Source organism: Rhamphochromis longiceps, linkage group LG7 (assembly GCF_057381845.1).
Source record: "Rhamphochromis longiceps isolate RC_006_pf linkage group LG7, R_longiceps_female_GT1.1, whole genome shotgun sequence".
In the NCBI taxonomy this organism is placed as follows: Eukaryota; Metazoa; Chordata; class Actinopteri; order Cichliformes; family Cichlidae; genus Rhamphochromis; species Rhamphochromis longiceps.
In genome coordinates, this window is record NC_140563.1 from 70,497,517 (window position 1) to 70,525,026 (window position 27,510).

At 46.8% G+C, this 27,510-nt stretch overlaps 1 protein-coding gene across 1 annotated transcript; it reads right to left on the minus strand.

Annotated features, from left to right (window-relative positions):
* Positions 1 to 240: 240 nt before the first annotated feature.
* On the minus strand, positions 241 to 27,510 carry LOC146666955 (laminin subunit beta-1-like). The gene is made up of 33 exons (XM_085415102.1): positions 27,235 to 27,510; positions 26,394 to 26,593; positions 24,739 to 24,877; positions 23,678 to 23,751; positions 22,673 to 22,861; positions 22,519 to 22,582; positions 22,229 to 22,431; positions 21,515 to 21,635; positions 21,235 to 21,423; positions 20,202 to 20,378; positions 19,917 to 20,029; positions 19,192 to 19,271; positions 18,964 to 19,099; positions 18,617 to 18,775; positions 18,291 to 18,418; positions 17,951 to 18,071; positions 17,602 to 17,803; positions 16,909 to 17,052; positions 16,572 to 16,803; positions 16,328 to 16,491; positions 12,063 to 12,287; positions 11,761 to 11,975; positions 11,514 to 11,610; positions 10,268 to 10,637; positions 6,399 to 6,583; positions 6,034 to 6,275; positions 5,709 to 5,918; positions 5,487 to 5,631; positions 3,842 to 4,049; positions 1,080 to 1,221; positions 809 to 985; positions 574 to 733; positions 241 to 496 (listed from the first exon to the last, which is right to left on the minus strand). The coding sequence occupies exons 1-33, from the start codon at positions 27,263 to 27,265 to the stop codon at positions 357 to 359; spliced, it is 5,382 nt and encodes a 1,793-aa protein (XP_085271228.1). The 5' UTR covers positions 27,266 to 27,510; the 3' UTR covers positions 241 to 356.

Consider the following 27,510-nt stretch of genomic DNA (forward strand, 5'->3'; position numbering starts at 1 on the left):
GATCGCCCCTGAAAATGAAGTAACAATGAAGTAAAAGAAGCAAAGATTTTGACCAATCTTACAATCTAAATTAACAAAGGGCGTGCAATATATAGAATACTTTGCTTTCACCCCTTCACGTGTCATTGCTGTAAACTGGAAATATGCAGAATTATATATTTAACCAGGAGTTCAGTTTTACCGACTGCTGGTGACAATCAGGTAAAATTACCTGTCGAAATAAATGAGTAGCAAACTGAGTCTGATTTGATCTTTTTATTGAGATTAACACGAGGATTAAACATGGAAGTAAAAACTATAGAAGAAAATACAAGTGGAGCAGTTCTTGTCTTCGAGACGTTCGGTCACCTTCGATCCTAAAACACACAGGTGCTGTAGACGGTCACCTTGTGGCTGATCTCCTGCAGCAGCCCCTTCACTGCTGCCTCCAGCTCCACCAGCTGCTCTGCCTTCTGCTCCAGAGCGCGCTCGTTGTCTTCATAAGACTTCTCCAAATCTGAAATGGGAAGAGCATACATGAAGGGATGTCCCGCCTGCTCAGCTTGAAACATTTTCTGTACAGTGTGGTGTCACCTTTCAGCAGCTGCAGCTTGTCACTGGCCTGCAGCAGCAGCTCTTTGGCTTCCTGCTGAAGTGACTGTGCCCTCTTCTTGGCGTCAACCATGCCTCCCGTCTTCTGACCAATAAGCTGCTCCACGGTGGCATACTTCTCCTTCAGCTCGCCGTCCAGCTCCTAACACAAACACCTAATGTTACAAAGGAAACAGACCAACCTGAAAGCCTCTAATGATCACACAGGTGAGCTCACCTTCTTCAGCTCCTCTGCCGTGCTTCTGACGCTCACTGATTCCTGATTGGTCAGTTTGGCACTAAGAGTAACGTTCACAGCTTTCTCCTTCAGCAGTGTCACATCCTGTTCGAGCTTCTGCAGCCTCTGGGTGGCATTTGAAAGCTTTAACTCAGCATCTGCCGTCTCCGACTCCACCTGAACACAACACGGGCATTTGACATGTTACCTGCATGTTTCTGATAGGAAATAGCCGTGTGCAGAGTCAACAGGCAGTAACCGTGAGACTCACCGAGGACAACAGGTGGCTGGTGTTGTGGATGTTGGCCGTGGCCTGCTGGATAGCACTGCTGGCAGCCGTCTGAGCTCTCTGAGCTTCTTCCAGTGCTCGCTTCACTTTCTCCACAGAGTCTCTGACATCACGCGCCTCCTCGCTGAGGAATGCAGGAAGACAGCTGATCAGGTTCAGTGGACAGGTGAAACTTTCAGGTAGGCCAGGGAATCTGAATTTAGTGATTCCAGTTCCATTATCAAAATCACTTATCTATTCGATTAGGAATCGAATAGATAAGATTCCTATTGATTTTCATTGGCTCCACCATCTCAAAGACATTACACTCATGGACATTCACTGTGATCTGTGGTCACATACACTGCCTGCATTTGTATAGTGCTTTACTAGTCCCTAAGGACACCAAAGCGCTTTACACAACATTCATTCGCCCATTCACACACACATTCACACATCGGTGATGGCAGCTACATTGTAGCCAGCCACCCTGGGGCGCACTGACAGAGGCGAGGCTGCCGGACACTGGCGCCACCGGGCCCTCTGACCACCACCAGTAGGCAACGGGTGAAGTGTCTTGCCCAAGGACACAACGACCGAGACTGTCCAAGCCGGGGCTCGAACCGGCAACCTTCCAATTAGAAGACGAACTCCTAACTCTTGAGCCACGATCGCCCCTGCTGCGGGTCACATGTTTGAGGTGTTTGTTGTGATCAGCGCTGTTACTCAACAAAGTAATTATTGCACATATTACACAGAACACTTTTCTTTAAAGTAATGCAGTACGTTACTTAGTTACACCCAGGAGAAAGAAATTTGTTACATTATTTTCAAGTTTCTCCGTAAAATAAACTGAAACTCATCATTTAACACTATAAACCTGAGGCTTCAGCCCCACACAGACACAAAGCCTGTCCTCATGAGGACACACATCATCTTTCTCTTAGTGTTCAGGTATGAACACAGCGGTCGTCATGGTGATTCTACTGTAGAAGCATGAACAGACAGAGGCTGCAGCCTGACTGCTCAACAGTTTGTTCCCTGTTGAAGTCCAGGCTCTGGGTGCTGAGGTCTGCACACACTCAGCTTTAGCATCATTCTGGGTTCTTGGCTAGCTTAGAGTTAGCATGCTGTCTGTGCAAAGAGCCGAAGTCTGTTAGCATCATAATGGAGCTGTTTCTGTCCTGGAGCAGTCTCCACTGTACCATCGTGCTCTCATCCTTTAATGCCATAAAAATAAAAGTCATGTCCCCACTGGAGACGGCACTACTATTTTCCTCTGACACACAAACGGAAATCAGCTGATTGTAGCGAGGTTGCAAGACCCGATAAGCGTGATCGATAGGAACAAGGAATTGGACTACTGGGAACCAGTTCTCCTCCATTCCCATCCCTACGTTCAGGTCTTTTAATCAATAAATTTGACCTGTTAGTAAATACTGCAGTATTGATAAGACAAACTGTGCTGCTATCAATATTTATTAATCATTAATTCATTGTACCAGCTGTTAAAACTTTGAGAAACTCTGACAAAAAGGCAGCCGGAGCTCTCTGATCATGACCAACAGCACAGGAAGGTAGGCAGGGTCGCTTTAATTCACTGCACGTAGCTAAATGCAGCCAATTCAATTCAATTTTATTTATATAGCGCCAAATCACAAAAGTCGCCTGAAGGCGCTTCATAGATACAGAGAAAAACCCAACAATCATATGACCCCCTATGAGCAGCACTTGGCAACAGTGGGAAGGAAAAACTCCCTTTTAACAGGAAGAAACCTCCAGTAGAACCAGGCTCAGGGAGGGGCGGGGCCATCTGCTGTGATTGGTGGGGTGAGAGAAGGAAGACAGGATAAAGACATGCTGTGGAAGAGAGACAGAGGTTAATAACAGATATGATTCAATGCAGAGAGGTCTGTTAATACATAGTGAGTGAGAAAGGTGACTGGAAAGGAAAAACTCAATGCATCATGGGAATCCCCCGGCAGCCTAAGTCTATTGCAGCATAACTAAGGGAGGATTCAGGGTCACCTGGTCCAGCCCTAACTATATGCTTTAGCAAAAAGGAAAGTTTTAAGCCTAATCTTGAGATAGTGTCTGTCTCCTGAATCCAAACTGGCCACAGTGAAGTAGCTCAGTGGTTAGCACCGCTGCCTCACAGGGTCTCCTGGCTTGAACCCAGCTCGGCCACTCTTACACGTGTCCACTCAGGGCATTGACACAGAAGAGATTCTTCATCTCAGAAGCCGCTGGTTAAAGGAAGGAAAGCAAATGTAGCTGTGTGTGAGCAGAGAAATGCGTACAGCTGTGGGCAGAAGGTTCATCCATTCACTCATCACAGACACGAATGGGTTACATGCAAACACTACCAAAAACAAACAGAAAATAACAGCATATTTCAAGACAATAATTTGAAACAAGTGTACGCAAGCACGAGTTTTTCCGATATGCAACTGATTTGCAGAGGTCTGGAAGAAGATCCAAGTTGTCACAGAAGAGAGCAAAATGGGTAAGATATTCAAGAACAGGATCAGTTTGTGGAGTATACTTAAAGGCTGGGTCGGTGCCAGGAAGACAAACTATGAACGAATGAATTCAGATATCAGACAGAAGCTTATTACTGGCTACCAAAAGCATCCTGTTGAGCTGCAACAGCATTCATCCCTTCTGAAAGAAAGACAGATTTCCGTCTGGAGAACTTGTAAGATATCATCCCCTGAAGCTGAAGCAAACCAGGCAAACATTACTGATGGACAGGTAAATCTCACCTGGCTCGGCGAGCCTCGTCCAGCAGCTTGTCGGCCCTCTGGATGTCGTCGGCACTTTCCTGCAGGATGTTTTCCACATGTCCCAGTTCTCCCACTTTCTGCCGGATCTCGTCGGTCAGGTTCTGCAGCTGAGCCGGCGTGGTTGGCATCTGCATGTCCAGAACCTCGTTTGCCACAAGTTCAATGCTCTCAAGATCTGCAGCGTCCTCTGAAGTGCCACAAATGCAGTCAGTTTATCTGCAGCCAGCCTCTTTAAAAAGAACTTTTAATCTCCGATCAATGAAAATAAATACCCGAAATTATTCTCAGTCTATCCAACCGTGTCTGAAAGCTTGTCAAGTTATTAGAAACCAGTTTTCAGAAATAATTTCAGCTCGTTAGCAGTTTCTTTAATGTGCCGTACGCAGCAGATGACACGAAGGAACGAGTCTGTGAGCGCGTCGGCCTCTGAGAGTGTCCCAGACACACAAGAGTAGATGGTTTAGTTTCTGATGATTTCATGTACACTACATGATCTAGGATCCTTTAATGCTGCTGCACAGACAGACAGAGAGCTTCTGAGTTCATGTTTGTTAAACAGGATCTATGAGACCTGCAGAAATACAAGAACAAAACTCAACATTGATTTTCTTTTCCATCAGTTAGGGAGTTTTGGTTGTATTAAGCACTGGAAGCAGCTTTGGATCCAGGTGTCGGCTATAACCTGGATTGATTTTTTTCCCGTAATGTCATGTGACGGTTGAGCAGGCTGTAAGAAGCCTGCTAATATTATGTAAGAGGGCTGTTTGTTCCACATGAAATGTGAATTTGCTTTTGAAAAGAAAGCAGCTTAATAATGATTCAGGAAAAACAGAGTCTGACTGATTTAGTTTTTCCTGAAATAAAAACGCGTTCCATTCAGGAGAAGAGGGCGGGGAGCATAATAATTTGTATTTGTATTCTATTTTTATCTTATTGTATATTTATTTTATTTTATTCTACTGTATATAGTATTTTATTTTATTCTATTCTGTACAGTTGTGTACTGTATTTATTCTTATTGTGTTCTAATTTTTGCCTCATAACTTTTGCACTGTCCACTTCCTGCTGTGACAAAACAAATTTCCCACGTGTGGGACTAATAAAGGTTATCTTATCTTATCTTATAATGGTCACCATCAGACATGGCGTTCATAAAAAGAAGCTTATAGTTAAGTTCAATAAGGAAGATCTGTAGTCACACATCTGTTTGCTGTCCAGCTGTTTGGTGGTTCATCTACGATTACATCACTTTCTCACAGTGACACAATGTTACCGCTCTAGTCCAATCATCTGCAGTCTAATCAGCCTGGACTCTACTTTCAGTCTCAGTGCACCTTTGTGCAACCCACCCCCCTAACCCTCTCCCATGTTGCTCAGGCTCCATCCAAGCCTCCATCTTCATCTCCACCACCGATGTCTAGACTCTACGGGGTCCCTGTCACAGCTTGCATGCAACTCTGCTTCAATGGGTCGTTAGAACCTAATCGCTAAATACCTTAACTGAAGTCTTTATGTCAATGAATCAGTTTCACTTCCTTCCAATGATCTCTCCTGATTGTCTCAGGGAAAACTGATGTAACCGTAACTACGGAGGCATTTGAACCAAACAGGAAGTGACACATACGGGTGAGGAAGTCTCTGATGTGTCTGATGAGGCTGCGCAGCTCCTCGTTGCTCTGGTCAACTTTCTGTTTGGTCCTGTTGGTCTTCATCAGGACGTTCTGAGCACTCAGCCTGGCCTTGTCCGCCTGTAGCTTTGCTTCTGACACCTGAGGACAAAACTCAGGTGAGAAAACCCAGCACAGTTCACCTGGAGTGAACACGGAGCAGCAGGGCTCACACCCACCATCTTAGACAGCTTCTCCACTTCCTCCATGGCATGGACAATTTCCTGTTCAGAGTCCCGAGCCTTCCTCAGGACACTGTTGGCCGTTGCTACCGCACCACTACAGCCTTCTCCTCCACACCTGGCCCTGCCCTCGGGATTCACGCAGCCCAGACCACCGCAGGAAGAAGACCCGCATGCGTCTTGACCCAAAGATGGACTGCCACAGGTCTGGCAGAACCAGGACAGACAACACTCAGTGTTCATGCGTTTATACTGAAACTAACAAACGTTTGTGTTTGTAATACACCAAACTCTGTCAACCTGACCTGTGCCGCTCTCCCACCTTGCTGCTGAGCTCTGCTAGGTCCAGACTCTGCAGTTCTCCTGCCAGGTCATCCAGTTTTTGAGCATGCTCAGACTGTCTCTTCATGAACTTCTCTCGGGTCTGGTTCAGTTTGTCTTCTGTGAGCTGCCGTAGAGCAGCAGAGGCTTCGACCGGGCTGCCGCTGTCGATGGTGGAGGCGTTAGCTCGGGCCTCGGCCTCCTGGGACTGCAGGAAGTACTTAGTGATGCTGTCTGTTGCACCTAGCAACACACCGAAAGTCAAAATCAGCTGAAGGCAACTTTATTTAAATTCTGAAATCCCTGTACTACCTATTTTAGTACTCCTTGGCCCACCTAGTTTCCCTGTGACCTTTAACCCTTTACCTCTGATGTCGGAGTTCTTGATGAACTCGACCTGGTCCAGGAGCTCCTGGACTGTCCCCTCCAGTTTCTGTGCCTCTGACATCACAGTGTCCAGTTTAGTTCCTGCAGCAGAGTCCAAGTCCTCCACCTGGACCAGAGTCTGTTCAGTAAGGTTCAATGTGTGGCTCAGGGCTCCCATCAGGTCACTGAGGGACAAACACGGGTCCGAGGTTAGCATGAGCTGCTTTAGTGCTCAGAGTTCTTGCAACAAAAGTGTTCTCAGCAAACGGCCTTTGGATCTTTGGACCACTAAGATTAATGATTCCTCATAAAACACCAAAACACTCTGATGAAGTGCTAACCGGAGATCGCCACACGCCTTTACCAGCTCAGCAGACTCTCACCCTCTGCTGGCAGGAGTTCTCAAAGTCCACAGGCCAAAAACAATGTTTGAACGGGCCACTAACGACCCGCAGGCCACACTTAGAGAACCCAAGCTTTAAGGAGATGAGATTGAGAGCACATATGTAGTTTAAATGAGAGGTGGTGAGGATTCGCCCAAATTAAGAGTTCTTATGACCTAATGGCCCATGTATATTTTTACTGGCTTGTAAAAAAGGTTTTGTTATATTTTGAAATATTAACCTAATTTAATTGACACAATATTCTAGATTATTTCACTTTTAATCTGGAAAAGGATAGGCTTCCACTAGGGGTGGATTATTCGATTAAAATCGATTCTGGCTTGGATAACGTGATATCGATTCATTAAAATCCTGAATCAATTTTTAAATATTAATTAATTTTGCTCAAAACGCCAGAATCTCGAATTAAACCTCACAAAATTTCAACAACCACCAAACAGCTAAAACAGTAAATGAGAACAGACACAAAGCTCGGACCCGTCGACGCATCAGAATCAGCGAGCTGTCGGCTTTCTCACCCGACGGCACGGACACGGTCAGGCTGAAAGCCGACAGCTGGCCGATTCTGATGTTTTGGCGGGTCCGCGCTTTGTGTTCACGCCCTTTTTGCGCTCGATTCAGAAGCTGCAGGTTTGATCTCTCTCCGAACAATATTGACCCAACCAGCAGCAAAAGAAGATCCAAATTACGCTTCACGTAAACATCGTCTTAGTTTTGCTTTCACCACGATAAAAATCACACTTCATGCATATGGCGTTATTTTTGTGCCGCTATTCTGAGCGCACGTAAAAAAAGTTTGCAGGTGCAAGTGTTGCATTTTGAGGAGAAATTTATTTTGAGCGAAGAAAAGCTAAATTTGAGTGAACAAAATTCATTGCTGCGTGCAAAAACTGTATTTCAGTGTTTGCTGTTATCCACACACACACACACACACACACACACACACAACAGCCCCTCTCGCTCAGTTTTTGCGTTTGCACTTGTTCGCAATGTGTTGCTCGCGCTCTCAACATTTCTGCTCAACTCTTTCTCTACACCGTTATATTTGTGCAAAAAAATCTGATTGGCTGTTCTGGTCTCCAATCAGCTCGAAATGACGAAATGCAATATCCCAGAATGCATTTTGTCCAAAACTCAAACCAGGCAGTGGCGGAGGAACACAGCGTGGCGGAGTTTGAAATATTACTCTTTCTGGGTCACAAAATAAACTTTTAAGATATTTTCGTGTGAGAATGTTTCTGTGTGAACTTCAAATACCTGCTCGGTTCATCAAGACATCACATATTTGCATAACTGCTCTAATGTTTTCAGAGATGCCTGTTACCCAACAGGTGGGGGGGATTTAAAAACAGTCCTAAAATGTACAGGTAGCCAGTGGAGTGAAATTAAAATGGGGGTAATGTGCACAGACGTTTTTGTCCCAGTCAAAAGACGTGCTGCAGCATTTTGCACAACCTGCAGACGCCTAATGGATGCATCGCTAACCCCACAATAAAGTGTGTTACAATAATCCAGCCTAGATGTAACAAAGGCGTGGACTACTGTCTCACAAAGCCGTTTCGATAAGATGGGCCTTACTTTAGCTAATTGCCTCAAATGAAAAAAGTTATATCTTACAACAGCTCTGAGCTGGCTTTCAAGTTTAAGATCTGCCTCCATTTTAACTCCCAGATTAGTGATGACTGGTTTAACAGACTGTGCCAGCGAACCAAGATCTATAGTAGTGGCCTCATCACTTCTGTTTTCTGCTCATTAAAATGTACAAAGTTCAAAGCCATGCAGGCCCTTATTTCATCAAGACACCTGAGCAAAGGGTCTACTGAGAAGTAATTTAGGGCTTCAGGTGAGAAACGGGCTCAAACCTGTCAAAGACAGCAGAGCTAAGGACAGAAGGGTCGAGAACGGACCGGGAAGTCTGCGCAGATAGCACTTTATCAATAAAGAAGTGCAGGAAGTTTTCACAAATTTCCTGAGAGGACTCGACACCAACCGTCTGTGGAGCATGAAGGACCCTGTCAATAGTCTTAAATAAAGAATGAGGCTTACGGCAGTTTGCCTGAATAATAGCAGCAAAATGTTTCTGATACGAATTCCAGTAATTATGTAATATTTGGTACGACACCTGAAGTTTATCCTCCTCCCATTTACGTTCAGCTCTCCTACACTTCATTCAGCCAGGGTTCAGATTTGGCTTTAACTTGCCTAAGCTTAAAGGGGGCCACTGAATCTAAAACGGTTTGGCAGACTGAGTAAAACCAGAGGAAGGGTTCAAAATACGACAGCACCGAGCAACAACAGGAGGAGGATTAACTTTGGTACAAGGGAAACCTCAAACAAGACAGGCTTACGATGCGACCATGTCCCAAACCTCTAGGTTAGAGACAGGTAAATCCTGAGTTAAAACCAGACCCAACGTGTGCCCATATTTTTGTGTAGGCACAGACACAGGTTGCACAAGATCAAGAGTCAATAAGATTTAAAAAGTCCTTTGCCATTGGCTTGTCGGGGCAGCACACGTGAATAAGTCCCCACCAATAAAGACACGATCATATTTTGGCATAATTTCAGCCAACAGATCAGAAAAGTCGTTTAAGAAGTCTTGATTGTATTTGGGGGTCTGTAAACCACAGCACAGAGCACTGTGTGAGAGCGACCTAGCTCAAACACACTCAGTTCAAAGCTACTAGGTGATGTTGATGAGGACCGTGGTTTACATTTATACTGCTTCTTAAAATCAACCGCTAGTCGTCCTCTGCCTGATATTCGAGGAGAGTTTAAAAAGCAGCTGTCCTCCGGTAAGAGATCTGTGAAAGCGCTGGACTCACCTGCCCTTAACCATGTCTCAGTTATACAGAGGAAATATAAGTGAGACAAGATCATTTGTAACCTTCACTAAAGCTGTTTCTGTGATGAGCTCTGAAACCTGACTGAAACTCTTCAAATAAACCTCTGCAGATGATCTGTTAGCTGTTTGACAACTACTCTTTCAAGAATGTTTGATATGAAGGTTGGAGATTGGCCTATAATTAGCTAAGACTGCTGGGTCTAGAGATGCTTTTTGAGTAAAGGTTTAACTGCAGCCAGCTTGAAGGCCTGTGGTACATAGCTGATCATTAGCTCACGTCAGAGAAGAAAACTGATTGAATTCCAGCTGCGATGTCTGAAATCATGAAAACAGACAACAGTAAGGAGGGTAAACAGTACTTCACCTTTTACTGCAGTATTTTTTAACAGTAGTATTTGAACTTCTACTTAAGTACAGATTGTCTGTACTTGTATCACCTCTGCTGATGTTCAGGTCTCATCAGCACGGTCAGAGATCATCAGAGTGGTCGACAGACACTCGAACAGCGTATCTGTTTTTCTGGTGTAAATTTGTCAGACTGCACTTAGAGAAGGTGTTCCTGACCTTTTTGGTGATCGAGTCTGAGAGAAACAGATTAATCAGAATAAATGCAATCCCACCTGGCCTCCTGCAGCAGCTCCTGGATCTCCGTTAGCGGTTGTGATGCCGGATTCCCATCTAGGATGGTCTGGATGTCGGCAACGCTCCTCTCCATGCTTTCAATGGACTTCCTGTACGGCCCGTTGACGCCGCTAGCTTTGAGGGCGTTTACCTTGTTGACCAGGCGGTGTGTCTGATTGGTCAGCTGGCCAATGATGTTGTCCCACTCGGCGAAGCACTGGTGACAGCGGCTGCAGTTGGGGAAAGTTCCTGAGAATCCGCGAGCGCAAGTGTCGCAGCGCGGCCCGGACACACCCTCCACGCACATGCAGTGACCGCTGACTTTGTTGCACTGCTGCTCGGAGATCCCACGAGGGTCACAGTCACAGGCTGAGGAGACAAGAACAATAACCAATGAGAGTCTGCAGGGCAGACTACAGGAGACGCACTCAAGTACAAAAACACACTTGACTCCAACACAGTTTCAGTGACTTCCTGTTTGCACATTAAGAACATGTGTTTAGCATTTGGCTCCAATCAAACATCTGAAGCTTTATTCTGCTGCAGGAACAACAAATTAAGGCTAATTTTTGCTTTTTTAAATTTGATTCACTCTGACCAGGCAAGCCCTCAAAGGCCAGAGAGTCACAGGGTTTAGGGTTAGTCTGGATGACTGATGTGGAGCTCTGTCCGAAGGCTCTGACAGGAGACGAGTTCAAGAACCTGAAGGAAACACAGTGTCTACACTGCTGTTTAATTCATCTCCAGCAGAGGGCGCTACTCTCTCATGTGAACTGATAAAAAAAACAAACAAAGGGACTGATTGTGTTCCTCCAGGCTGCTGTCTCAGTTCTGCTTTTCTTCCTCTCTTCTCCTTGTTTCTGTAAGACCTCCTCCTCCTGACCTTCAGCTTTACTGAACAAAGCGTCTTTGTGGACTTCTGGAGGCTGAGACGGACAGACCGGTCCCATCTCTGTGGAAGCTGGGCCTCAAAACATCTGGGTTTAATTTGAGCTGCAGCAGCCGAGGATGCTGGGAGCTGAAAGGATCCCACAATAAAAGCGTCTGCAGTTTGATCTCAGTCAGAAACAAGTCCCAGACTCTGCACCGAAACTCTGAACCGGATTCTGACCTGGGGCCTGACAGATCGGGACTCTGTTCCAGGTCTCAGAGCTTCACTGACAACTCAAAAGAGTCCGCTTTATTTTTTATTACACCATCACATCTATCACGCCGTCTCACGAGCACATGGCATGGCGAGCCTACCGTGACATTTGATCTCAGGGTCTCCCCAGAACAGTTCTTTACACTCGCTGCACATTCTTCCTCCGAAGCCGGTGTGACAGGAACACTGACCGCTGATCTGTGAACAAATAAACTACAGTCAGACGTGTGGTCTGACGGAGCACAGAAGTACAATTCCATCAAGCTCACACGACAAACCTTTAATGAAATACAACATTTGTTTTCACCTCGAGGACTTTCGGTCCGTTAATCGCCAGGGGCTGCTCACCTCATTGCAGGATGTCCCGTATGAGTGTTTGGGGTCGCAGTCGCAGGTCTGACAACCGGTGCCCGTCGCCATATTCCAGGTGTCAGGTGCGCAGCGGTCGCAATGCTGGCCGACCACATTGGGTAGACAGTGACACTGACCACTGCTGCGGTCACAGTGACAGTCAGAGGACGGGCAGCTGGAGGGAACGCTGCCAAGCCGGTTACAAACGCACTCTGCGGGTACACAACCGTCAAGGTTCAGCGACGATCGTTCGCCTGATTCTGTGAATGTGGTTACCATGGTAACCCCAGCATACTTACTCCTGCAGTCCTGGAGTAGGGCATTGCCATAGTAACCCAGCGTGCAGCTCTCGCAGGCGGCACCCTCGCTGTGGTACAGGCAGCGCAGACACTCACCGGTCCGGGCATCGCACGATTCGGGGTCCAGCATATCAATGTTGTTGTTGCACTGACACGGCTGACACTGCCCACCCGCCTCCTCAGGGTTTCCATAGTAAGCAGGCGAGCACTCGTCACAGCGAGTTCCTGCAGAGGACAAGCAAATGGTTCTTATAAAGACAGGGAGCATAACAATCACACACCAATTCATGCTGGACGCATCGCAGAGCAACTTGGGGTTAGCCCACGGATATTTGGGAGGCAGGCTGGAGCAGCCAGCGATCGAACCACCAAACTCTGAGTGAGACCAGGTGACCTGCTCCTCAGCTACAGCCACCCCAGGTGAGAGCTAGACACCATTTATGACCAACAGGTGATCGTTCCTCAGGTGTGACATCATCACATAACCTGAACCAACAACATGCCTCACATCGAGCTTCATCCTCAGGTTTGACTTTGTTTAAATACAGTTTTAAACTTAACAGCCAATCAGCAGCCAAAGATTCATGCTTATTTAAGGGAACCCCGGCTGTTAAGACATGTTTGTGCTAAAATATGTACTGTGCTTTCAATAACATATATGTGGTATTAATGGGGGCGATCGTGGTTCAAGAGTTGGCAGCTCGTCTTGTAATCAGAAGGTTGCCGGTTCGAGCCCCGGCTTGGACAGTCTCGGTCGTTGTGTCCTTGGGCAAGACACTTCACCCGTTGCCTACTGGTGGTGGTCAGAGGGCCCGGTGGCGCCAGTGTCCGGCAGCCTCGCCTCTGTCAGTGCGCCCCAGGGTGGCTGTGGCTACAATGTAGCTGCCATCACCAGTGTGTGAATGGGTGGATGACTGGATATGTAAAGCGCTATACAAATACAGACCATTTACCATTTAAAATAGTTACTCCTCGGCCTCCTTTAGCAGTAATGATATCTGTAACAAATGTAGCATATTTGCAGCTCTGGAGGCCAGGATTACTGAATTGGAGACTCGGCTTCGCACCCTTCATTCACCCGTAGCTAGCCAGGCCCCTGTAGCTGGTGCAGCCGAAGATAGCGTAGGCCCCGCTAGCTGTTCCCCGGCAGACCCCAAGCAGCTGGGGAAAGAGGGTGGCTGGGTGACTGTGAGGAGGAACATAGTCCTAAACAGAAGCCCCAGGTACACCACCAAGCCGTTCATGTGTCTAACCGTTTTTCCCCACTCGGCGACGCACCCGCCGGGGGTTGGGACCAGCAGAGTTGCAGTCTTACACCCCTCTCTGCAGCTTCTCTCCTCCTGCTACCCCCCCAAAAACCCATCTCCATAGAGACTGTGTCAGCTTCCAAACAGACAAAAAACAAACTAAAAACCAGCAACAAACAACTTAAACATAAACAATTACAAAGAAAGAACAATACAGCATCCACATCTGAACCAAAGAGTAAAACAGTGAAATGTGGATTATTAAATATTAGGTCTCTCTCCTCCAAGTCTCTGTTAGTACATGACTTAATAATTGATCAACAAATTGATTTACTCTGCCTTACAGAAACCTGGTTGCAGCAGGATGATTATGTTAGTTTAAATGAATCAACACCCCCGAGTCATTCTAACTACCAGAAATCTTGAAGCACAGGCCGAGGGGGCGGTGTGGCAGCAATTTCTCACACCAGCCTATTAATTAATGAAAGACCAAGACAGACTTTTAATTCATTTGAAAGCCTGATGCTTAACATTGTCCACCCCAGCCCACCCACCACTTTAATCACACTCTAGATCTTGTTTTAACATATGGCATCGAACCTGAACATTTAACAGTGTTTCCTGAAAGCCCTCTCCTGTCTGATCATTTCCTGATAACATTTACATTTACAATAATTGATTACACAGCGGTGGAGAGTAGACTTTATCAAAGTAGATGTCTTTCTGAAAGTGCTGTAACTAAGTTTAAGAATATAATCCACCCACTGTTATCATCTTCAGTGCCCTGTACCAACACAGAGCAGAGCAGCTATCTGAACGCTACCCCAACAGAGGTCGATTATCTTGTTAATAATTTCACCTCCTCACTACGTACGACTCTGGATACTGTAGCATTCCTACAAAACTGCTCAAAGAAGTCCTGCCATTAATTAATTCTTCGATCTTAAATATGACCAACCTATCTCTAATAATCGGCTATGTACCACAGGCCTTCAAGCTGGCTGTAGTTAAACCTTTACTCAAAAAGCATTTCTAGACCCAGCAGTCTTAGCTAATTATAGGCCAATCTCCAACCTTCCTTTCATATCAAACATCCTTGAAAGAGTAGTTGTCAAACAGCTAACAGATCATCTGCAGAGGTTTATTTGAAGAGTTTCAGTCAGGTTTCAGAGCTCAGCACAGCACAGAAACAGCTTTAGTGAAGGTTACAAATGATCTTCTTATGGCCTCTGACAGTGGACTCATCTCTGTGCTTGTCCTGCTAGACCTCAGTGCAGCGTTCGATACTGTCGACCATAATATCCTATTAGAGCGATTAGAACATGCTGTAGGTATTACAGGTACTGCACTGCAGTGGTTTGTATCATATCTATCTAATAGACTCCAGTTTGTGCATGTAAATGGAGAGTCCTCTTCACACACTGAGGTTAATTATGGAGTTCCACAGGGCTCAGTGCTAGGACCAATTCTGTTTACATTATACATGCTTCCCTTAGGCAGCATCATTAGAAGACATAGCATACATTTACACTGCTATGCAGATGACACCCAGCTCTATCTGTCCATGAAGCCAGATAACACACACCAATGAGTTAAACTGCAGGAATGTCTTAAAGACATAAAGACCTGGATGGCCGCTAACTTTCTGCTTCTTCATTCAGATCAAACTGAGGTTATTGTACTCGGCCCTGAAAAGCTTAGAAATATGGTATCTAACCAGATTCTTCCTCTGGATGGCATTACCTTGGCCTCCAGTAACGCTGTGAGGAACCTTGGAGTCATTTTTGACCAGGACATGTCCTTCAACGCACATATTAAACAAATATGTAAGACTGTGTTCTTCCATTTGTGCAACATCTCTAAAGTTAGAAATATTCTGTCTCAGAGTGACGCTGAAAAACTAGTTCATGCATTTATTACTTCCAGGCTGGACGACTGTAATTCATTATTATCAGGATGTCCAAAAAACTCCCTGAAAAGCCTTCAGCTGATCCAAAATGCTGCAGCAAGAGTCCTGACAGGGACTAGAAAGAGAGAGCAGATTTCTCCTGTTTTGGCTTCCTGTTAAATCCAGAATTCAAAATCCTGCACCTCACATACAAGGTCTTAAATAATCAGGCCCCATCTTATCTTAATGACCTTGTAGTACCATATCACCCTATTAGAGCACTTCGCTCTCGCTCTGCAGGCCTACTTGTTGTTCCTAGAGTATTTAAAAGTAGAATGGGAGGCAGAGCCTTCAGTTTTCAGGCCCCTCTTCTGTGGAACCAGCTTCCAGTTTGGATTCAGGAGACAGACACTATCTCTACTTTCAAGATTAGGCTTCAAACTTTCATTTTTGCTAAAGCATATAGTTAGAGCTGGACCAGGTGACCCTGAATCCTCCCTTAGTTATGCTGCAATAGATGTAGGCTGCCGGGGGATTCCCATGATGCATTGAGTTTTTCCTTTCCAGTCACCTTTCTCACTCACTATGTGTTAACAGACCTCTCTGCATTGAATCATATCTGTTATTAACCTCTGTCTCTCTTCCACAGCATGTCTTTATCCTGTCTTCCTTCTCTCACCCCAACCAATCACAGCAGATGGCCCCGCCCCTCCCTGAGCCTGGTTCTGCCGGAGGTTTCTTCCTGTTAAAAGGGAGTTTTTCCTTCCCACTGTCGCCAAAGTGCTGCTCATAGGGGGTCATATGATTGTAGGGTTTTTCTCTGTATCTATGAAGCGCCTTGAGGCGACTTTTGTTGTGATTTGGCGCTATATAAATAAAATTGAATTGAATTGAATTTTACACTGATGATAAAGTATCAGAAATACTGCCGATGCTGTCGTCAGTAGACTGAAACAGCTGTTGTGTTGGCATGCTTTTCAATGATTTTAACAGATGCGCACCAGAATCCCCGCCTCAACCAGACCAACATGGCAGCTGGACTGACGCTGCGACCAACCAAGCGTCTGCATCTAAATATCTGTGATGAGGTCTTACCTCTGTGTCAGCGTCTGTGTAAATAAAGTTTTCACCTTTGTATCCTGTGTTGCAGACACAGGTGACCTGCTGAGAGTCATCGCTGCGGTAACAACTTCCTGCAAACTGCCGCGGGCTGCCGGGGCCGTCGGGACACATGCAGGGACGACAGTGGTCACCTGACCCCAGGGCTGGGTCACCATAGTAACCATCCAGACATCTGAAAGACAAGAGCACCGATGGCATCATCCTGCTAAATAAACCCAATGGCGATTGGCTGACGGACGGTGGGTAAGTTACCTGTCGCAGGCGCGTCCCGTCGTGTGGTCCCTGCAATCGATGCAGTGGCCACTGTCGGGGTCGCAGACATCGGCGTGACCGTTACAGAAGCAGGGGCGGCAGGCGGGGAAACCCCAGCGACCCGGCAGACAGCGGTCGCACTGCCGACCGTACGCACCCGGAACGCAGGAACACTGTCCGGTCAACTGATCGCAGAACACACTGAGAGAACCCTGAGGGTCGCACCCACACGCTGAAAGACACGCACGACGAGGTCACACAGAGGTCAGCGTCAGTAAAGCTTCAGCGCTGACTGTAAACAGATTTTTCATTGATTATAGATGGAGGTGGTTTTGACCTCGGCAGCCGTTGGGTCCAAACTGAAACGTGGACGGAGAACACCTGTCACAGTTCCTGCCGACCACGTTGGGGCGGCACTCACACTGCCCGCCGTGGGGGTCGCACACGGTGCTGAGCGAGCCCTGAGGGTCACACTGGCATTCTGGGAAATGGCATCAGACAAGGAGACACGTCAGAATAACGAGAAGACGCTAAAGCCTCAGTGACAATAGATTTATGACCGCAAGGAATGCGGAGGAGGAGGAGGAACCTGCCGGGTCCTGTCGAGGAAGTGAAGCCTAAGGCGATGGTGAGAGGATGAGTGACAGAGATTAACGTGAAGCGGGGGAGGAGGGGAAGGGGATAAAGATGTGAGGGATCAAAGGTTGGCGTTGGAATGAGGAAGAGGTTTTTGTTTCAGATTTTAAACTTCAATGTTTGGAAGGTTCTCTGAATCTGATTCCTCCTTCCTGGAGTCCTTCCTGTCCAGAGTTGGACAGCAGAAATATTTTCCCCTTCTCTTTCTGACTCTCTCTGATTCTTCCGGGAGGTTTGTTTCCGTGAGGAAACCCCAACCCCTCCAAAGTCACCATAAATACAGACACTGCCCTGAGCTCTAAGCCCTGAGTGTCTCACAAGCAGCCCTTTTCTTTTAAACTCCAGCCAGGAAGCGAGGTTATTAAAGTGAAATCACAGTGCTAAGCTGTGCTACCTTTAGCTCCCTGGTGCAACATGGCGGAGATGCTGAAGATGAAGTTTCTGCAGATGTCAGTTATCGGCGTCTTGACGACACTCTGGCTGTTCTCCAAGCACCGATAACGCTGGAAAGTCTCCCAGGCGACATTCCCGCCCGAGTCCCCGCCCTCTGAGCCTGTGAATATCTCCAAGTTCTTACAGTGAGGCATCAGCACGATCTGAGAAAAATCCCAAATAACCAGGTCAGGAATGAGCATGTTTCACTTTCTGTAACCAGGCTGGCTGAATGTGGTTTTGGTCTGCACTGAAGAAACTGACTGACTTCACGCTCTACTTCCTGAAGTAGAAGATCTAAGCACGCTCACCGAGTCGATCAGCGTATATGGAACCTGGACATCCCCAAAGGTAGCGTACAGTGGCAGGCTGAGGCGGATGGTGTAGTTCAGACCTGATTCAAAACAAACCGGTCTGGGAAGAACCACGTACCTGTAGGGAGAGATCGGGTTAGATACTGAAACCCCAGCAAGGCGAGATAAGCAGATAGACAAAGGCCACGCAGAGGGTCAGCGTGACAGGATGATGGGCTGAGATCAGCTGGGTGAAGAAGGGATAAGGCTTGCAGGAACTAGTCGGTGCTCTTATATTTCACACTTCGACCGGGTTCTTGTCGAAAACTTGTCATGATTTAGAAACTTCTCTCCTGACCGTGAACTTGGGTGAAGCGAGATCATCTGGTTGTCGTCGTCGGGCACCGTGTTGATGCAGCGGCTGTCCGGCTGGATCGGTCCGGGTCTCATCACCGTCATCAGAACCTCCTCCCACACGTCCGGCAGCTGCAGAGCCGACAGACACACAGAGATGTTACCTCTATGCACATAAATAAGCAGGCGCGTGCACGTTTATCTTCTTTTTCAGGCTAACAGATGAGGCAGGTACACGGGTCAACAAAGGCTACAACAACGAGATAAGTGCCAAAATTCTCCCACTGATTCGGGACATGACGACGCACACGTTCAATGGCAGACTCACACCTGCGGTTCGTAGCGGATCAGGATGTCATATTCCATTGAGTGAGGGACGTTGTCTACAGTGAACTCCAAGAAGGCCCCCTCTGGTACGTTGGCTAGCCCGATGCCTGTCCAAGTGGGACTACGGTCCTGAGGGTGTGGCCTCTGGACCACCGTCACTCCCTAAAGAGATGAGATGCAGACACAAAGCTGATGAATACCCTCAACACCTCACATAATCCTGCTGAACTGACATGGAGATGAAATGTGCGAGCCAGCAGGAGGAGAAACTAATCCTCACAGACTGCAGGTCCACCTGTAACAGCCGCCCTGTAACCCAGAGTAAGGTCAGACACTGAAAGGACACTCACAGGTCCAAACTTTGCATCCTCAGCCTCGTAGGTGTAGTGATCCAGAGCAATGAAGTAGAATCCAGACTCCACCTGATCGCAGCGGCGGCTGAACATGTGATCTCTGCAGATGCACTGACCGGTCACGTGATCACACCTGCACGCAGACAGGAAATACAAACATCACAACAAAATAAAATTGTTGGTTCAACTCCCGACGGAGCAAATGTGACATGATACCTAACTCACTGATTGTTGATGGCGCCTCCGAGGTCGCAGTCACATGGTCTGCAGCCGTCCATGTCGTTACTGAGACCCCAGTGTTCAGGCTGGACACACACACTGTTTACAGTCATCTCTCTGCACTAATGTGATGTATAGTGTGTTTTGCATAAATCTCATTAAACAAGACTGATCTTACAGAGTGTGTGTGTGTGTGTGTGTGTGCGCGCGCGCGCGCGCGCGCCTCACGTCCTGACATGTGTCTTCTGTTTACGTCGGGGTAAATGTCTGAGAGCTCAAAGCTCAGGCTGACTAACAGCAGAGAGCCAAAAGCAAACATTAACCCGATGACTTCATGGAGAGCATGAATGTGGCTCCACAACAAAGGCTCTGCAGCATTAAACGTCCCTCCCAAAGCCAGCCGCCTTTAAAGACTTTTGTTGCTGGTGTGAACTGGTTATCCTCTAACTGGACTGGAGCAGCTCTGTATGACATACTGGGAGCTTTGTTTAATATGAACTGGTCCTTCTTCATCCTGTCGCACTCACTGCAGTGTGAACGGGATCTTTCTTTAGAAGAGATCCCGTTTGCCCCTGCAACAGATTCAACTCGTGAAAACCAGCCAATCAGAAAACAGCGCAGCCTTACAGAGACGGGAGCTGAGAGTGAGGTGTGAGACGACACGAATGTTCCTTCTGCTGCTGGTCTGACTCCAGTCTAACCAGAATGAATGGTCTGAATGGGTTTCTCACCACACACTGGTCACAGTCTCGCCCGGTCACCAGACGTTTGCAGAAACAACTTCCTGTTTCTCTGTCACAGGGGTTTCCTCCAGGTAGAGTTCCCAGAGGACTGCAGGTACACGCTGTCCAACACAGTAACACACAAAAGTACATCACCAAGGCAACGCAGCTTCATTCATAACAACAATGTTAAGTCCCAGCCACGCCCCCTCGAGGTGCTTTACAGCGTGAGGTGTCTGTGTGGGAGTAATCTGGTATCAGCTGGTCCTGCAGGTGTTTCGTTACGTTTTGTACCTTTGCAGCCTTCAGGCTCATCGCTCAGCCCGAAATGCGCCGGCTTGCAGCGCTCGCAGCGTTCTCCCTCCACGTTGGCTTTACAGCGGCACTGACCGGCGATCAGCCCGCCTCGGAAGTCCGTCGTGCCGTCACAGAGTCCTCCGTTCAGAGAGCCCACGGGGTCGCAGTCACAGGCTGCAGAAACAGGACGTTTAGCCAGCTTAACCAGAACCACAGGAGCAATTTTGCCAACAGGGCGTGTTTAGGTGTGAGACTGACACGGATCCACAGACAGGTGAGGACATGATTCACACACTGTGAGCTTCTCTACAGCGCCACCACCAGCCCAGACGCAGGCACCTCTCTGATATGTTGAAGCATTTTATAATTCAATAAATTAAATGATGGACATATAAGTGCCGTGGAATGACATCATCATAAAAACCGTGAACGTTTCTGACTTTGACCCAAAATAAGATTCGTTTCTATCCTGGAAATTAAACTCCCGCCTCCATCTTTGATCTCTGGAGCACATTTTAACTCTCTACAACGTTGAAGTCACATCACCCACAATCCTTTGCTACTTTAAAGAAATGCAGTGGCAGTAATAACAGAAGGTGCTGCTTATTCAGCCCTCAGAGAGGGATGTGCGAGCTAAGTTGAACTGATCCTCTGTGAGGAGGGCAGGTCTGAGCCTGAGGGAAACCACAAACCTTCATGTGTCACATCAAAAACCCACCTCCATGTTTAGTCTGAGATCCAGCCTTTAATCTACTTCCTGTTGACAAAACAACCTCCTATCCGCGTCTGCCTGTGTCATCATGAAACGTGAACTTCCTCAGAAAACAGCCAACAATTCTTTGTTGATGTGAAAGCAAAGATTGAGGACAAAAAGTCCTCAAAGAACAAAGAAGATGATCAAAAGAGCCATAAAAAACAACCTCGATGGAAGTTTTGGGTAGATGCTTTTAACTTTTAGCCTGGCACCAGTAAAATAACGGTTTACAAACTCTGACACTAAAAAAAAGAGTCAAAGTGGCCATGAACTCACGCTGGCAGATGTTGGTGTCTCTGATGTCACTCTCTGGATGCTGGTAGTAAAACGGTTTGCACTGCTCACAGTTGTTTCCAGCTGTGTTGTGCTCACAGTCGTCACAAACTCCTCCGCTCACGTTTCCCGAAGCCGCAAAGACTGCCCCGTCAAAGTGACACGAGTCCGAGTGCTGGTTACAGTTACACTCTGAGGACACCACAGAAGAAGAAGGGGGACAGTTAAACTACTCCCAGTAGTGATTATGGGCCCTGCCCAGTATGGACCGGTGCAGACTCACTCTTGCAGGCGTTGGTGTTGCGTCCCTCTGCGGGTCTCCAGGGGAGGTCGTGGTAGAAGTCCTGGCACTGTTCACAGTTCAGACCTTTAGTGTTGTGGTTACATAAGCAGTGACCATGAACCTGAAACACAGTCACAAATAATCAATCAGCGTTCGCTTACATTACTGGTCATAAGCTGGGTTTGGGGTTTTTTGTACATGTAGTCAGTTGCCTGTTGCACCGTTTCTTCCAGTGTCTGTGTGATTTTATATTTTTCTACGCTGGTGATGGTTTACTTTCACCACCGGCTCAGCTGCTTATGAAAGAACAACGACGCCAAAGCACAAAGCCTACACTTCGGTCCCCACAGACTGCCATGTTGAATTTCACAGCAGAAGTCAACATGTTTACAACTTGATATGCTGTTTGCTCACATGTTTAAACTGCTTTAAGCTTAAAGTGTTGATTACTAGGGGCGTGGCCTCTTTGACTCACAGGTGGACGTAGCTGCTAGGTGTCTGCTAGGCCTCACCTCAGCTAATTAGAGTCCCTGATTTGATTGGATGTTACAGACACTAATTGGCAGGTATCTGCGTGACGCTCCCTGGAGCCACTTTCCCATTAGCACCCACTCAGACCAACTGGGCTTCCTGTTACAATCGGGTACCTCCTAATGCGCATGGCTGTCGTCATAGCAACGTGGCCATATAAATACAGTCCGTAATTGTCCTCACCATGCCCTCTGTTATCTGCCCAGCTCCCTCGACGGGGGCGCACTCAGAGGCGTGTCCGTAGCAGAAGCAGTTTCCTCGGACCACCATGTCATAGATGGCGTAGTAGTACTTCTCTTTGATCTCCATACGAGAGTCCAGAAGGTTGTCTCCAAGTGTGTGGAGTTTGGTGAACTTCACCCTCAAGTTGGTGATTTTCAGCATGTCTAAACAAAGAACCAGTAAAATTCATCAATAACTGGTTAACACCCCTACGCTTATTCAGTCTCCGTGACGCAGAGAAGGAGACGTACTCTGGATTCGGGGACTGTAGGGGTCATCGATCCTGAATGCTGGATCCAAAACTCTGAAAATCACCTGAGGAAACAAAACAAACAGCATTACCCGCAGCAGTGTGAATAATACTGATGTTAGTATTATTCACAGAAGCAGGAGCAGCAGATGTACCTCTCCTTCAGTGGATGGCTCAATGTCAGAGTAACGCGAGTCACAGATGACATCGTCAACCTTTCTCATTGGACCCCGGTAAACGGACGGGAAGGATGACTCGCAGTCATAAGCAAAGTAACGGTAAACCTGCCACGTCTTCCCGAAGTCAGCTGACCGCTCAATCACCATGGCAGCAGGTCGAAAGGTCTGAGGAAATAAAAACAAAAGTGGGCAAACTGAGGATCGTGTGGTGAGGATGATGGCGTGGTGAAGACCCGGGCTGGACTGCACAAATCTGGTTTATGCACCATGATCACTGACAAAAGCCCAATTAGATTTCCCCTCTGGCGCTGTGGGCAGGATTTATCCTTCAAGCTCAGTCCTCTACCAGAGGCGTCATATGCAAACATTTCATTCTGTTTGATTTCAGATTATTGATACATAATCAGGTTGGTGCAGGTGTTGTTGTCCTTAGTTGCACTGCAGCATGTGACAATAATTAAAGTCTACACTTAAGCTGTTTGTAGTGACTCATGGTCAAAGCAGCCTGAATCCTTGAATCTCTGTCTTCCCGATTCCCTCCATCTGTTTTCTTACCATGTTCACCTCCTCTTCCTCACTTCTCCTCAGCTGGTGCAGCTGTAGCCTCCTGTGATTGTGAGGTCTGGTTACTGGCTGTTACTGGTACTGCTGTTCACGGTGCAGCAGCTAACATGTTAGTAATTTCACTTTAATTCATTATTTTATTGTTTTCTCAGACTTTCAGCTCCACTTTCTTCCACACTAAACTTTTTCTACAAGCTACGTGAGCACACAGCAAAGGTATGGGAGAAGACAGTTGCATTGTGTAATGCCCGACCAGTCCAGCCCTGGTCGTAACCCTTCCCATTATGGAGTACTTGCTATGTCCTTTCAATACACAACAACTCCTCAATCACTGTGTGCACCTGGTTCTTCAGATTAATAGAGACCAGAATCACCTGTCAACTACCCAGAATCCCCTGCTGCATGTGTAGAACTCACCTTGAAGGTCATGATGAGATGCGTGAAGTGAAACTCAGCCTCTAGGTTGAGCTGGATGGTGACGTTCTCCACACCTACAGACAACAGATCATCAGTTACCAACACTCTGTAGATCAGACTCTGTGCGCCACATCGGTTAAAGAGCCCAGAAATCAACAACACGCTGCAGTCGCTGCACATTAACATGATCGGACCTGAGAAAAGAACTAAATCTGTGTCCAAGAACCAACAGTTCAATTCAGTTGTATTTATATAGCGCCAAATCACAACAACAGTCGCCTCAAGGTGCTTTATATTGGACAACAGGACTCCAAAGAGTGACGACCAAAGGTAACAGCAGATCATCTGTGTTAACATGCCCACTGTCAGAGGATGACACCATAAAGGAGTCCACAGCTCAAACACTGCAGCGAGTACCTGGTTCTGCACAAAACACCGCGGCGCAGACGCACTCGCTCTTGTTGGTTTAAAATGGAGCACTGTAACAAAAAATAATTTCCCCCAGGGATCAATAAAGTATTCTGATTCTGATTCATCACGGGAACAGCGAGTTCATCTGGGCAGCAGAGCTCGGCCGAGACAACAATACAAGCTCACAGCACCTACCATCAGCCAATCAACGCAGACTTACAGATACAGCGAGTAATGGAAAATTAACAAAGACATGAAGCTGCCTGGCTAGCGTTACTTTACCACACTGGGTTTGTGGTGAAGAGCACAATGTGTTGTATGAACCTGTAAGAGGTTTGTTCTGCAGTAAAACTAAACTATCTGTTTGATGAACCTGGACAAATGGCAGGTCGGCTGTTTGCCTCCTCACTGCGGGGCTTTTTAAAGCTGAACATCCCCCACCCCTGGGAATAACTACATGGCCTCCAGCAGGGACCCACCCCACAACCTGAGAACCTGTAATCATGGAGGAGTGGAGGATAGAGGGTGATAAAACACAGCCTAGCCACAAACATCTTTTCTTCTGACAGTGAAAACCTGTCTGCAGCTCTCAGTCTTTAAACCTGTAACGACACGTCTGACCTTTGGCCTCTCTGAATGTTCTTCCTCACCATTCTCAGTCTGCCACCAGGTCTTCAGTCTGTTTGGGGCAAACGTAGTGACGACGTTCTCGATGCGATGGCTGTCGGTGCGATTGGCCAGCTCGTTGTAGGGCTCTGACGAGTCGCACACAAAGCACTTCTTCTCCTCCTGGTTTATGAGACAGAGGGGGAGGAAAAGGTTAACAGGAGGTGAATTCCTCGGATTCCTCAGTGCCGTAAGTTACTGCAGATAAGAGGAAACTTTCTGACCACAAACTTCCCACATAAGAAAAGTCTGACTTCACCTGAAATAATGCAAGCTTCTCACTGGTTTTGTTTTTAGAGTTAGTGACAAAACTTTGGAAAACTTCCTTCCGGGAACGTCTCAGTCATTAAGAGATGTCAGAAAGTTGCTTGATTCCCGGACAGCCCAACGTGTTTCAGCTTCTCTCAGGGGGGAAACCAAACCCGAGCGATGCAGTGCAGAGGTTACAAAGGGGGGCAGATGAGGGCTTTTACAGTGAAACAGTGTTACTAGCCACTCAAGACAAAAAGCTGCACGCCGCTCTTACATAGAGGAGCACTAACAGACACATCAAGTCCGACTGAGAACTGAAGCGTCCCTGTTTCTCTGCTGCCTCTGGACAGAATTATAAAAACAACCAATACATTTTATAGTTTTGATGTTCAAGCAGCAACCACAGAGCGAGGATCTGGGACGAAGGACTGAATGAAAGGAAGGAATTAGAGGATGTATAATCAAAGTCACATGACGGAAGAATGTAGGCGACTCGGAGCGAACACGCTGTTATTAGCTACGGATGACACATGTCCACACACATTTGCCTCAAACATTAAAACCTGATGTTTACAATCAGCCTGTGTGGTTTATTGACTTTTGATTGGATGAAAACAGCGTGACCTTTGAGTTTGCTGTGTTTTCTCCACAGGAACATCTGGACAAACATCTGTCTGCAGCCAGCGCTCATGGTTTCCTTATAGGGAGCTCATTTTGCACAGGAAACACTTCAGACTGTAACACACACACGGAGTGGGACTGAGCTGAAGGTCGTTTAAACCGGATGGCTGAGTTTGTCTGATGATACTGGATTCTCCGGTAACGTCGCTTGCGTCTCCGGTACTGAAACGCCCCTGATAAAAGCGCTGCACTGAACTCTTAGCGATACTCAGACCTAATTAGACCACCTAACGTTTAATCCGATAAAGACATCTGAAGTGATCGCTTACACTTCATCCATGTATGAAGACTACCTGAGCACTCATAGCATAAATGTCCCATTCTTTGGACTTCGATGGAAAATTCATCCTGAATCCTTCATATAGGATCTTATTAGAGGTCAGAGGTCACCAACGACTTGTCTCAGTTTTTAAGTTACAGTACTTTCAGTATTTCTGAAAGAAGCTAAAGACTAAGCAGTGATGAGTTCCTGATTGTTGAGCTAAATAGACTGGTACACTCCGGCATGCAGCATGGAGGCGCACGGAGAGGCCGAGCCTGGGGGCGGAGTCTGCTGGGCGATGTGCCCCTTTAACCACAGCTGCCCCCTGTGTTGCCTTTACCTCCTTTTATAAGACGTTTGGTGCCCAGTTGTGTTCTTCTTGGGTCTCTCTGGACTTTTCTCTCTGAGACCTTCAGTCATGATCTTGTTAACCATTAAATTTACCTGCAGGTGGCTGACGATACAGAATGGTTCGGGTCGGTTCATTCCACAGGTGGAGGTGGATGACAACTGATGGGCTCGGCCAATCAGAAGGTCTCCTGTTGCTGGGTAACAGCTGCCTTCAGTGCACACATCACTGAGCTCGGGTTGGCTGATGTCGTCCGCGGCCCCACCCTCCTGAGCACAGGTAAACACCTGCAGACCTGAGAGAAAAAGCTTTAATGGTAAAAATCTGAGCGCAGGATTAACGAAGCCCCGCCCACATTTATTGATTAAAGAGACAAAGCGCAGCTGATTGGAAACTAAACTCAGAGCTGCTTCTCCTGGGCTTGTATTCTGGAGGACATCATGAGGAGAGAAAAATCAGTGAGTCAAACCTTCACGAGTGACTATCTGCAGATTACTGATCATCACTAAGCTGATCTCTGAGAGGACCAAACATGTTTAAAGTCACATGTTACAAACAAACTGCACAGATTTCAACTAAACTTTATTTATCACACATTGACAAAATGTGTGCGTTTGCTTTGAGTTTCATGATCATCAGCTTCTGAATTCTTTTACACATCAAACATGTGGACAAATTCCTAAAGATTATTCCACTAGAACTCATTACAAAAGCCCTCCGAGCCCATTTTATTCTGAAAGTTTCCCGAAGTGTCTAACACTTATTTTCATGTTAGATTATTTCATCATGAATGAAACGAGCGGCTGAGAGGAAGCAGCAGCATTTTGTAATTTTCAACAAAGAAACACGAAGATACAACTCTGGATGTTTGAAATCAAACCCTGACGTGTTTAAGGAAAGTTTGAAATTGGAAAAGTTCAACTTTATTTAACTTACCGAGCAGCAGCGCGAGCTGAAGCTGAAACATGCTGCAAATCCTCACAGTCTGAAGACCCCCCGGACCTCCTCGGACCTCCTTAGCTCCCCTCAAACTCCTCCTCCGAACAGACCGGCTGACTTTCAAATTAAAACATCCGGCCCGAGTAACGTGGTTGTGCTCGCAGCAAGAAAAACACCAAGAACTAAAGAGTTCAAACTGTTGGAGCAGAATAAAGTGATTCCAACACACACACAGAGTAAACAGCTGTTAGCCCTCCTCATCGTTAATTGCCG

Bases quoted from the DNA above. Each gene is read 5' to 3' on its own strand.
- LOC146666955 (XM_085415102.1), bottom strand. From the start codon at position 27,265: ATGTTTCAGCTTCAGCTCGCGCTGCTGCTCG. The intron at 20,379-21,234 runs GTGAGTTCATGG...CTGTTTCTGCAG, and splicing joins AGACACCAACATCTGCCAGC to CCTGTGACTGCGACCCCGTG. The intron at 18,776-18,963 runs GTGAGTGTCCTT...TCATCTCTTTAG, and splicing joins AGGATGCAAAGTTTGGACCT to GGAGTGACGGTGGTCCAGAG.